Source organism: Anguilla anguilla, chromosome 11 (assembly GCF_013347855.1).
Source record: "Anguilla anguilla isolate fAngAng1 chromosome 11, fAngAng1.pri, whole genome shotgun sequence".
In the NCBI taxonomy this organism is placed as follows: Eukaryota; Metazoa; Chordata; class Actinopteri; order Anguilliformes; family Anguillidae; genus Anguilla; species Anguilla anguilla.
Window position 1 is genome coordinate 20962985 of NC_049211.1, and position 13350 is coordinate 20976334.

The 13350-nt window shown below is 48.3% G+C and overlaps 1 protein-coding gene across 3 annotated transcripts; it reads right to left on the reverse strand.

The window, feature by feature from the left end:
* Positions 1-7508: 7508 nt before the first annotated feature.
* aar2 (AAR2 splicing factor) lies at positions 7509-11830 on the reverse strand. Of its 3 annotated transcripts, none has more exons than XM_035382757.1 (4): positions 11713-11830; positions 10406-11167; positions 9598-9827; positions 7509-8615 (listed from the first exon to the last, which is right to left on the reverse strand). In XM_035382757.1, the coding sequence occupies exons 2-4, from the start codon at positions 11163-11165 to the stop codon at positions 8448-8450; spliced, it is 1158 nt and encodes a 385-aa protein (XP_035238648.1). In that variant the 5' UTR covers positions 11166-11167; positions 11713-11830; the 3' UTR covers positions 7509-8447. The 3 variants fall into 3 exon arrangements, with proteins under 3 accessions (XP_035238648.1, XP_035238647.1, XP_035238646.1); XM_035382756.1 differs by lacking the exon at positions 11713-11830 and adding an exon at positions 11591-11706; XM_035382755.1 differs by lacking the exon at positions 11713-11830 and adding an exon at positions 11605-11677.
* Positions 11831-13350: the final 1520 nt, after the last annotated feature.

Sequence of the window (13350 nt, forward strand, 5' to 3'; positions counted from 1 at the left end):
GGAAAAATTGATATATACGCAGTATTCAGATGCTGGCAGCCCCTGTGGCTCAACAGCTGAAAGTTATATTCTGCTCAAAGTCTCTCTTTCTACTCACTAGAGCCCTTCAGTGCACCAAGGCAAGGATCCTTTGTGGGTCGACCAGGAAGGATTTGGTTTCATGTCATCGCACATAAACGCTGAGAAAAAGGGAAACGGAGAGTAGGCCGGAGCCTGGGTCTCGCCTGGGCCTCACCTGGCCCGCGTGCCACAACTGCTCTTTTTCACACAAAAAAAAGAACCTCCATGGGCCCTCAGGTCTCTCCTCTTTTTGACAGGGTCTGGCAGAGTTTAGCAACAGCTGCCAATGACAACAGAAGGCCCCATGGCAGGGAGAGGAGTGTGTATTCGCGGAAGAGAGATTGACTGGGGAGAGGGAGGAAGGGGTGAGAGGCAAAGGCAAACTGCCTTTTACTCTTACTGAGTTCACAGGGAAATGGGGAACTCAAAGCTATAGAAAGGAACCTCCGTCCCGAGCTCTTCCGCTTAACACAGCAGGATGAAATAATATACTGCAGGAGAAGGAGATCTCAAGTTAAAATACTGACAGTACGGGGGGCGGGGGGTGACTGAAACAGGCTGGGGTGACCCAGCCCGGTCTCCGTGCTGAAAGACCTGGTCTCTTTGATCAGCTCTCAAACACCTGCACCGTCACCGCAAGTCAACCGACCCTGACACATTAATTTGTGGAAAGCTTACCAATGACGCATCGCCAAGAACAATTTCCGCCTGCAGCTGGGTCTACGTAAAGGGCCTGGGCCGGTGCTCCCTGTGGGTATCAGTCCTTGGCAGAATAAGCCCAGTGCTACACCACTTCACTCACTCATGGTACCGTCTCCGCCCCCTTTACGCCCGCTGTCAGCACCTAGCACAAACCCTCCCCTTCCAAAGGCAAGAACTTCTCCCCTTGTCCAGGTCAGATGGTCTTCTGGGCCTGCAGCACATGACCACATCACATTAAAAGCCTTCAGAGCGCAATGACGAGAGGATGTTGTGATATTCCAAAACATGTCCCCTTGCACCCCCTAAAAAGGAGAGCCAAAGAATACATACGAGCAGCAAGGCAGAAAGGATGGATCTGTACGAGTGGAAAGTCAAGGGAATATGCTGCATAGCACGTATAATAAAACACTTTTCCTGGGCTGTGTTCTAAATTACATTCCCAGAAAGAATACCTTTCAACATCCTGATGTGAAATGGTTCTTTCAAAGTGAAACCTTGATAATGCTGTAACACAATGGCAGAAAATATAGTTCAGGCAAAATTAAAACGGGTTATTTTCTGGGAGAATATATATAGTCTGTGCACTCAATAGTGGAAGTCTCCCTAAACTATATGGTAATCTTGCCATTGCAAGGAGTCACTGGTACATACAGTACATATAATTGATGTCAAGGGATGATTGCATGTCTCAATGTGCCATGTGGAGAGGCTGGGGGCTCAGGTGGAACCAGATCAGAACCCACTGCCATTTTGTCATTGAACCGCGAACACGAGATGCTGCAAAGAAGACAGCAGAGTGTGTAGAAGCAGGGCCTTCTAATCACAATGTAAAGGTGGTAGCAGGAGTGGTAGTGCAGCTAGTGGTGTGGGTGGAACTTATGGGCAGAAATGAGTGCTGCAGAAATCTTACAATTCAATTTCAATCTTCTGTAATACAAAGCAAGTTATGCTGTCTTCAGTACATCACAACACAGAATGCATTACAGTACAAATCACATCTATATTTCTACTCAGGCTGCAGAAAACAGTGGATTCTCTGTCACTGAGCTGGGGCTATGCGTGAGTGTGTGTGAGCGGCTTGGCTTGGAGTATGCAACCATGCCCTCAGACTTTAAGGTGATGAGAGCCGCAGCAAGAGAGGGTGGGGTTATGGCAGGGCAAAGCTCGCATTCAGTCTGTACTCCCCAGAGCTACCTGGTGTGCGTGTGTGTGTGTGTGTGAGCGTGTGTGTGTGTGTGCATGTGTGTGTGTTTTGGGAGGCATACTGCAGCACTCAATGAAACCTGAGCTTCAGCCCTGCAGCTGTGGGAAGAGGGACAAGGCCCTGTGTGTTCCCCCCAGCCCTCCCTAAGGGTCTCTCCTCCAGAAGTGCACATGCATGGCCCCCTGGTCCAGCGTTGCGGCGACACCCCGTCACAAACACCACCCCCAGTGCGCTTGCCCCTGCACACTCGCCCTAGTGCGCTCGCCCCTGCACGCTCGCCCCTGTGCACTCGCCCCTGCACACGCGCCCCGGCACGCTCGCCCCTGCACACTCGCCCTAGTGCGCTCGCCCCTGCACACTCGCCCTAGTGCGCTCGCCCCTGCACACTCGCCCTAGTGCGCTCGCCCCTGCACGCTCGCCCCTGTGCACTCGCCCCAGTGTTCTTGCCCCTGCACACTCGCCCTAGTGCGCTTGCCCCTGCACGCTCGCCCCAGTGCGCTCGCCCCTGCACGCTCGCCCCAGTGCACTCGCCCCTGCACGCTCGCCCCTGCACACTCGCCCCAGTGCGCTCGCCCCTGCACGCTCGCCCCTGCACACTCGCCCCAGTGCGCTCGCCCCTGCACGCTCACCCCAGTGCGCTCGCCCCTGCACACTCGCCCCAGTGAGCTCGCCCCTGCACGCTCGCCCCAGTGCGCTCGCCCCTGCACGCTCGCCCCAGTGCACTCGCCCCTGCACACTCGCTCCAGTGCACTCGCCCCTGCACACTCGCCCCAGTGCGCTCGCCGCTGCACACTCGCCCCAGTGCGCTCGCCCCTGCACACTCGCCCCAGTGCACTCGCCCCTGCACACTCGCCCCAGTGCGCTCGCCGCTGCACACTCGCCCCAGTGCGCTCGCCCCTGCACACTCGCCCCAGTGCGCTCGCCCCTGCACACTCGCTCCAGTGCGCTCGCCCCTGCACACTCGCCCCAGTGCGCTCGCCCCTGCACACTCGCCCCAGTGCGCTCGCCCCTGCACGCTCGCCCCAGTGCGCTCGCCCCTGCACACTCGCCCCAGTGTGCTCACCCCTGCACGCTCGCCCCTGCGCCACAACAAAGCATGGCCCGGAACCAGGCCGCCAGACTGAGGGCTTCAAATGTCCGCACCCTCGTTTCGAGCTTCGCCCGTTAATTACAGAACACAAAAAAAAAAAAAAATGCCTGTAATGTAACATTAGCCTACGCTAAAGCGGAACGCGCCACTCTCACAAACGCAAACGGGCACACGTACGCGCGCACACACGCACGCACGCAGGCACACACGCACGCACACACACACATGCAGAAACACGCACACACGCACGCACGCACACACACACACACAGAACTGCCACTGCAGTTAGCGCAGCGCGAGCGGTCGTCCGGTGCACGTGCCGGGTCCACATTCGGGGCTGGGCGAGGTGTCCATGTGTGCGCATTATGCACTGGAGCTGAAAAGAGAGCTGCCTGGAATTCCTGGAAGCGCCGACGGTCTCAGAACGTCTCCGCACTGGAGAACGACGGGCTGTAAAAAGCACAGCCCTGGAGACCTGCAGCGGCGATGTGTAACAAAAGCAACAATGCAGGAATTACTGAGCTCTGCAGCCCGAACTGCGGAACAGGACCACAATGAACTTCAACTACTTCATGGATGAGGTAGAACAAGAGCTGCAGCAGCAAAAAGTTATGTTATTGAGTGCATATAAAAGCACATAAGGTTTGGGTGTAAATGTTGGCTTTACAAAGTCATACATTTGAACAATCTCCTTTATGTATTCGAGGCATAAAAACACTGTATTCCAGGGAGCAGGCAGGCTGAAATATGTCATTGTTTAACAAAAAATGTTTTTCTGGAGGGCAGAGACCAAACTGAACACACCCTGTAGCAGTCGGCCCCACCCATTATGCACACAAACAGCATGCCTACTTCCTGAGCTATTCCACATGCAATCATGAGGACTCGCTCAATTAAAGTCAGCCTGCAGTGTGACAGACCATTCGTTTAAATTATGACCGCGCTTTGTGACAGAAAAGCACCAAAGGAGCCGCTTCTAAAAGGGACCTGGGCTGCGAGCCCCTGACGCTCGCTAGCCCCACCCCTGAGAACCCACCCCATCGCCGAGTTCCCAAGCTCCCCCAAAAGTCTGGCCTCTTGGAATTCTGGGGCCTGGCTACAGCAGGGACCTGAAAGCCATGTTTGTCTCAGCAGTTTGGGCAGGCCCCACAACCATAACGCATCTAATCGACTGAAATCTAGAATGAATGATAATACTTATAGAGGGGGGAGGGGTCTGGGAGAAAGCAGGATCTGCTCCCATTTGCTTCCAGAGAAAGAAAATGTTTCACATAAAAGCCAGTGTTAGAATTCTGGAGCTAAGCCACTGTGGACTCTCACAGATGCCCTGTCAGGTGCACCAACAACGCACTAACAGATCCAAACACAACGGACAGACAGACAAGCAAGAGTACCTTACAATGGACAGACGTTACTACAATGATGAGGTGGCCTAAAAATAGGCACAACTGAAACAAAATTACACAGAAAAGGTGCTACAAATGTTGAATGGATACAGATCTTAACAGAGAACAGACATCTTAAATTTGCCAGGGCTGTAGTCTTGTTGTTGCTGTTGTTGTTGACGACAGCCATGTGGTCTGATGTAATCGCCAGAGCCCAAAGAGTGGAGGAAAAGGGACAGGCAGTCTGTAGCTTAGGGCCAGGCTCAGTGTCAGCAGCTTCTACTCCTCAGTACTTCACAACACAGAATGCATTACACCACAAATTGCCTCCATATTGTCACACAGCCTGCAGAACAATTCTCTCTCACTGTGCTGGGGCTATGTATGTGTGTGTGTGTGCACGTGTGTGTGAAAGAGGGAGATGGGGTTGGCTTTAAGTAGCCAGTCTTGCCCACATCCAGTGAGGTTATGGGTCGGTTTTCTTCCAAAGCCTGGGTTTTCAACAGGGGTCCGCAATCTCCCCTCCACCGGTCCGCAATCGCAGAAACCTAACATCTCAGGCCCCTCCACCCCAGTCCACAATTGCAACGTCAACTATTAACCCAAGTTAAAACCTTTTTAACTTAAGACAGGGGTCCTGGGGATGCCTTTGAGCCTAGGTGAGTTGCACATTAAGGACCAACCCTAATTTTTTCCCCCTCCATTCAAAAGTCTTGACTGAAAACTCAAATACAGATTTCATTCTCTCACCAACACCATACAGAAAACTACATAAAAACTTAACAACCCCTCCTCGTGGAATACATGTTCTTTTAGTCTGAAATTGCCCCAATTTAATATTGTGCATTCCTGTTATTCCCCCCAGATCATTTGTTCTCAATGCTTTATCCTATTCCCATCTCAATAATGAAGTGATTGCTCAGTAAACTCTGCACAGCATCCAGATGGATGGAGGAGTGACGAGATATGATCTCCAAAAAATGCCAATATGCATGTGCATCATGCATGGGGGGTGGAGTCTAGGCAGATGCATGTTGGGTATTTGTTTTTTGTTTTTTTATGTGACGGGCCACAAATGACCTTTACACTGTACAGTACGTAGTCTGACAAGAAAAGAAAAAGAGTTACATGCCAATACAGGTGCATGACGGGTAGGTGTAAGCTGAGCAAGATTTTTTTAGTGAATCTATGGACAGGGCAGTCGCAGGAAAGGTTCAGGTGAATTTTTGGTGACAGGGCTCTGCCAGGACTCTTGCGGCTGTCGGAGTGTGAAGGCCTCAGCGGGTGGAACGGGCGCACGCTGGGGTGATCCTCACTGACAGGACCCCTAACCCCTTCACTCAGCGAGCCCTTCCTCACTCTACAGGCATACCCGCATCACGCCAATCCCCCGCACCTGCAGCCGGCTCCTCTCAGGACGTTCACATCAGCCTAAATCAGCCCACTGTCAGCTCAGAGCCGTTACTGAACGGCTTCCTCGCTCCTCAGGCCTTTTTCAGGGAAGGGTGCTGGAGATTTGGAAGTTTAATTCAGGACAGCGGGTTTCCATTTTAAAAACCGCGATATATCTTTAAAAACCATTTCACACATGACAGACTCTGGCGTTTCCTGCGAAAGAGGAGGTAAAGGTGGAAGTGATTAGGCCGGGCGTTCTGGCCCGAGGTTGCCTTGACCCCCAGGGCTCAGGTGACGCGCTTTTCTGGGAGGGAAGGCCGCCAGGCCACCTCCGCCGCTCCACGAGCGCCGACACGGTAAAGATTTCACCGGCCTCACGGCCACCGTATGCCCTGCCGGGCGAGTGTGTGGAAGCCTCGCGTGAGGCTGGTGTGGTCCTGCGGGTGTGCTTGTTTGTGGCTTTAATTAAAAACAGTAGGACTTGGCAAGCTACAGTAAACACTTATAGACTAGAAAAAAATACGTCCTGTTTCGGGTTATGGAGCGTCGAGCCACGCTGGAGACCCCATTACACTAATTGCCCCAATTGAGCGGTCACAGTATCTGGAGAGTCCCGATAGCCTGGGTACATTTGGCCAGTTAAAGGAAACTAAACTCCGGCGCGGGGCCCAGAACTCCCCTCCCAGAGACAGGAAGCACAAGCGGCAGAGCCAGAATGGCTGACAGAACGTGCAGGCAGCAATAAGGCCCATTTCCATTCTCAATGAGTCCATTAATGAAAAGGGTTTTATTCCTCCCCCCCAACAGTGCCCTTTCAGGCTTTCTGAACCCCGGTCAGAGAAATGAGGTTAGCCAATCAGCCGCCTTCCCCACCACAATCGCCAACTCGGAGGGTCGCCCACAACTGAACGGACTTGACTTTCACTGCATCAAAAGATGTTTTTACTCCGGCTTTCAGAGACAGAGCTTTGGGGCGGGCCGGCCCCAAAACCTGTCCCCCCGTTAAACAGCGGGGCGTCTCCAGCCCTCTTCACGCTGAAAGGCAGCCGGCGTTCAGGCGGCGCTCAGAATGGCAGTGCGGTGAAAAGCGCGGTGACAGGGTCTCCCCGCGCAGCCCGCCGTGATAAATCACCCTCGGGCTGATGGGCGAGAGCGCGGCCATCCCCACGCAGGAAGCCAGCCAATGAGAGTGGCCACAAAAGAGCACTTTATCTCAGAGTGAGCGGTGAAAGAATTCTAATTTAACGTTCGGTCCCGGGCGGCCCTCGTTTCCATCAAAAGTAACGGCTGGTGAGCTCATACCAACTGAAGGAGAGGAGGATTTGAAAAGGAACACTTGAACAAAACAGAGCTCATTGATCTTTAAAAAGATCCAGGCCGGAATTGTGCTGGCTTCTTATCCTAGGCATACCTTTATAACCCAATACATGCCCTCTAAATGAACACATCCGTTAGCATGTTTCGCATTTGAGATAAATGTGCACGTCAGGCTGCGCTTACTGTAACTCCTTCCAGTACTGCAGCAAAACCAAATTGAGTCTGCCACCTAGCGGGCACTTATAGGAGTGCAATGAACCAACTTCTTTCATTATGGAGCACAACCTCAAATTCAGGAATCCACTCTAGCCCTAGATAAACAAAAGCAAATAAAAAGAAAATGAGAGAATCAAAGGACAGATACAAAAAGTTTTATTAGAAGGAATGTCCAGGGTGGATGTTTGTGGGAGGGAAATACTTGAGGGGAAAAAAGGACAATGCTTCAAGACGGGGCAAAAAGTCACAGTACAAGGGCTCTGGTGAATGGAGGCTCAGTAACTGTTTCACTGTGGCCAACTTTGGTCATCAGAACAGATACGGTGATCCTTTCATAGTGCAGGCCACAGTCCTGCACCAACAGCCAACAGGGAGGAACAATAAACGGAATGACTGGGCTGTGCATTCTTTGTAACTCAGGTGCAGCTGAAATTCCTTCCCTATTGAAGTATTATCACGCAATGATCAATCATTTACCTGACCCATCTTTACCTGCTACTTACAGAAGCATTGTTCGGAATGGGTTCTTGAAAACTGGACACCAGAGATCACACAGTTTAGTTGGACAGAAGGTACCAGGTATCCTACTAACAGAAATTAGAAAGGCCCAACAAACTAATTCTGTTTTGGATTTTGTTGGAAAAGCTTAGTGCTAAGCTAAGTGCCTTGATCTATTTGGTCCATCCAGCAGATATACTATGCAGATTGCATTTAATTGGCTGTCTGGTTTGATTTCTGACCACAGAAAAAATGAACAAGTTTGTTTCAAATCCAAAATGTAATAAAATTTGTCACGCCACAGGCCTCTGTCGTTGGGAGGAGAGAAGTTGTTCAAAGAGACCTTCAAATACCGTCTTCCCCGCAGTTCACATGAAAACCCTCCTCAGTTCCCACGTAGTCATGATCCAGCACCGTCAATCCCTCTGGAGCAATGAACATTCCACATTCAAAACTCACATTTACTATTTTTTCCATGGAAGTCGTTCCAGCAGGCAGGAGAAATCCCAGTTATGCCAGCCAGCGCCCAGACCGTATGACTCACAGGCATTTGGCCCCACCCCCTCTGCAGAGCCCCCCGTCACTCCAGGGTGACCCCTTCTGGCAGCTCCACCACCACAGGGGCACAGTCATCAGGGTCCACCTCGAAATTCCAGCGGAACTTCTTGGTCAGGTGGGCTTTGAACTTCTCAGCCCGTTTGCGTAGTGTGCCATCTACACCGGGACCAGTGGCAAACTGGAAAAACTCCTGCGGAAAGACAAAATGGAGGCAAAGTTTAGAGTAATATCACAGCTTTACAAACTGAACATCCCTTTCATCCTCTCAACTTTCCTACAGCAGAATGTCTTGGTTTTTCACAGTGCTATATTATAGTACCTATCAGCCATAGTCACATTTCCCTTTCCATTTTCTTGAGACATTGCAGTACATTTCAACTACATTAAAGTGGTCTACCGATGTTGATTTTCAATCCAGCTGTGCTCAACTGCAGGACTACAGAATAAATATCACAGCTGACAACTGCCCATCAGATCAGTCACGCTCTGTTAGGAGGCAGAACATTGTCAGTGCTGTGTACATAAGTAGTAAAAGGCCGGAGAAGGTTATAAAAAAGATTTGGCTCTGAACCTTCCGAGGAGCACCATTATGCCCCAAAAAAAAGGAAAAATATGCCAAAACCCAGAAACTAGCAATATCAGGTCACCCTACTGAAATGAGCCACAGGATGAGAAGGGAAATTGTCAGAGAAGTTACTAGGGGAGGCCAGCTACTTCACTGACAGAGCTGCACAGCTCATGTAATGGGAAAAAGTCTCATAATGGAACTGAGCATTTATAGGCTGCCTATTAGAAAGCACCTCAAAAAGCATCGTATAGGCAGCCTATTTATATAACACACACACACCACCTCTTCTTCAGCACTATACATCACCTTTGATGTATGCCCCCTCACATTAACTACAATACGTACAATATACAGTAATGCCTGCTTGAAAACTACGGATAAAATCTGCCATTACACACCGTCCAGTCATACACAAAAAATAAAGGACACACACGTGCCTTTTTAGCCACTAGAGGGACCTTGCCATGAATGTAGGAGTTTGGTTTGGCAAAAACATTTCAAGGGCAGTCTAGGCTAGGCTATAAGAAATGGCTTACTGCCCTCTGGTGGACATGAGGAGCATGGCAAGTGAGCTGAACTATGCAGAAAGGGGTTCACCACTGACCTGCAGTGTGGAGGTGAGGAAGTTGTCCTGGGAAACGATGTCCACAAAGAAATCCGGTGGGATCTCTCCCAGCTGGTGGTAGAGTACAGCGATGAGGCCCAGGTACAGGTCGCGGCGTTTGTGCATGGCCGTTTCGGCACGGCACAGCAACGTCAGAAGCCTCTTCCAGTGCTCGAAGCCCTCATAAACATTACCGATCAGGAAGCAGACGAAGGCAAACTGCAGCTCGCCTTCGGCAGAAACGCAAGGCCCGTGAACAAGTTATCAACACGCAGTGAAGCTGCAAACTTAAAACCATACAAACCACCCCGTTACTCTTTTCACTCCCATGCCTACTTAAATCACATATGCTCATAAAAAGCTGAGAGGTTAGGGGGGAAATGCCAACACATGAACTAATAACCAAGATGGAGCATATTTAATGTACGGCTGAACTGAGGCCATTCCATCCTGCAAGAGACAGAGAGGAACTTGTGCCATGTGTTCAGTAAATTGTATTTTGAGACAAACTATGCCATAATGTGAATAAAAAATGTAATTTGCTATTTTAGAAAACCCTTAGATTAAGTTTCTAGCTTAAAGGTAATTTCTTCATCTCTCGGTTTTATGACTCTGAGAGTTATGGTGAAAGCAGGAGTGGATTTCTAATAATTTGTTCAAGGCAAATATTGAGAATAATCATTATTCTCAAATAAAAAGCATATTTCCATGTTTCCCCTACCCTACCACGAAACAACACTCCGCCCCTATTCGTGGGGAAATTGCGTATACGGTGTCCTCGGGTAGCCAAGGGTCAGCGGTAGCTCACCAAGAACGTGCAGTGGTTCCTGCTTGTACTGCTTCTCCAAGAGACAGTCCAGCGCATAACTAAGGTCTATGCTGCACTGAGTGATCTGCGCGGGCGTGGCTCCCTCTGGGTACGTCTGTTTGGGGATGTCGGAGAAGCGTATCTCCGTGCCCGGCCTCAGCTTCATGCGGGGAAGGCGCTCCAGACCTTCGCGCATGCTCTGGCACTCGGTGTCGTTACGAGGAAGGTTGTGCTCTTCCCTGTCCTTGGTGTGGGTCAGATGCAGCTCAGGAACCACGTCGCTGAAGGCCATGATCCGACCGCTAAGGGGCTGCAGGCTGCTGGCGACTTCTTGAGTTAGCTTGTCTGTCAGCGAGACCCACTTGCGCATGGTTTCATAAGGGTACGGTCCCAGGAAAGGATCCAGTTCCCGCAAGCCCGCCTTCACTCGGCTAATCTCTTCCAGGTTTTGAGAGGCAGAGAAATCCAGGTCCTCTTCTTTCTGGTTCCATTGAGCCAATAGCACTTCACGGGCCTGGAGGTACAAGAAAAGTCCCATTTTCGGGCCCATCTCCACACCACTCTGCGTATCGACGGAGCTATAATGCAGAAAATGAAGACCAGGTGGAATCATCTTCACTCCACGGAAGCGCGGCCCGACCTGCCAACTCTTATAGTCCATGCCCAGCTCAGTGCCCTCAGGGACCCCAAGAAGCACCAACGTAGCTCCTTCTTCAAACAAGCTACGTGCCAACTCTGGGTCCATATCCACTCCTGCCATGTCTGTCAACAAGCATAGAGGTTATTTACATAAGCTATCTAGCATTTAGCTAGCTACCACTACGTCGTTACTCCATTAAGTGTCCCTCTTTCATATAGTGACGTAACATACATTTTTTTAAATAAATACTGTTGTAAATGATATTAGTATGCAAATTGCAGTCAACAATATCTCATTTGACAGTTTTTCACTAGTTAACAGTACTCATTTGTTATCGCGGTAAGTTATCTAGCAAACTAGCAGATGAGCCAGATCTTTTGCATTAGTTCTATGGCTTGGAAACCCTTCTGGTGAGAGATAACGCATTCGAAACTTCTGCAACTAAACAAGTTTAGGACATTTAAAAAATGTTAACAGTGAAAACCAGTGACACTGACATAACTTAATTGCAAAAGCCAGTACAAGGTTGCTAGTGGACCACATACCACAGTAGACTAACTTAGCTGAATAGCAAATCTTTCTGGTTTCCATATGCAAACAGATTTAGAGCACATTGGTTCGGACTGAAACATATTTTAAACTTCTAAGCACTACCTATAAGAGTTACCTGCAGTCTTGTTTAGTCCTGCTTGGTTAAATACATACAGCTAGCTGGCGTCGTCAACACGTTTCTGTCCGAGGAACTTTCCGCAACTTCCGGTCCCCGTTTCGGAGTACCAAATACTGTCATAAAGGTTCCGGTACATTTTGCCCCAATTTGACCAACAACCTTTCTTGTACATGCATTGGACAGATAAATTAATACAAAGACACATGATTTAGACATTAATTTTTAATGCAAAAAGGACACAACAAATGTTCTCACTTGATGTTCAGAATAGGTTTTCTAATAAACTAGTATGATAATTTTACAAGTACACATTGACATTCAGTAATAGCTTTTTCTGGTATTTTTGTTTTCTGTTGTCATGCAAAGTTTTACAGTCGAATCGTGCACAGAGTTATAGCTGCATAAATAACCTATAAATAATACTAATATATGACATAAATAATCTTTATGTCATATATTAGTGTAGCACTCAGAGCATCTGTTGTCAATATCATATTTTTCCAATAGAAAATTAGCTTACCGTTAGTGTCTGGTCAGGGTTGAAGTAAATATTGTAATCTTAATTACGTATTAACATCAACCATATAAATTGCACCATATAAGTAATACATTTTTTACATAATATTTACATACCACAATGCATACAGAATTGTGAACATGTTTTTCCATCAGTTTTTGAAAAAGGTTGCTGTACATGTGAAATACAGTTGACACATTTGATATTAAACAGATGACAGTGATACTTTCTGGAAACCCCTAAAGGACACAATCAGACCTTTGGAATCAGTTGTTGGTTCACGGCTTCCTTTGTGGTTTCGAGTCGTAAATGCTCTGCAGCTTTTGCCAACATAGTACTAGTGCCTCAATAATTTTCTTTTTCCTCTTCCTTCCCTTCAAGACTTTTACAGTTTTACAAGTTTTTTTCTGCCCTTTCATCTGAAAGTAACAGAAGAATATGTTTAACATTTTGAAATATGATAACAGCTCATTACAACATTACAGAACAATATAGTTGAATTTGCTTTTGTTAAATGCCTTACTGTATCAGCATGTCTGCAGTTCTGTTTGATCAGCTGTCCCATTCTTTCCACAGGCCATCGTAATTCGCGGTAAAACTTTCCTTTACTTTGGCACTTGAATAACTGTGTCATGCGATATATTGACCTAAGGATGTGCTGTATCTACAATTAAAACACACGGTCGGGTTAGATTATAACTGAGTATGTGTATGTTTAAAAAATAAATAAATAAATAAAAACAGGTACATACGCGCGCGCGTGCGCACGCACACAACAACAACACACTTATCACCTTTCCAGAGGGACACCGGTCGTTTTGCTTATACGCACTGTAAGGTCCAGTCATATTCTGTAAACAAAAAATGGTGTGCAATGGTAAGGCTACAATCTAACCAGTAGAGGGCAGTGAAGTATTGATACAATATAATTGAGGCTTACACATTGAGGCACTCTAACGTAACTCCCGTATGGCACCTTAAACATTCACCTGACCAGAAGGTACATTTAGTACAATGGTTTGAAACTCGTAAAGAGAGTTTTGTTTTATTATAGGATACCAAATTAAAACCCATGTTGCACATAACTAAAAGGATAATTAGTCTGAGCCAATTTTCTA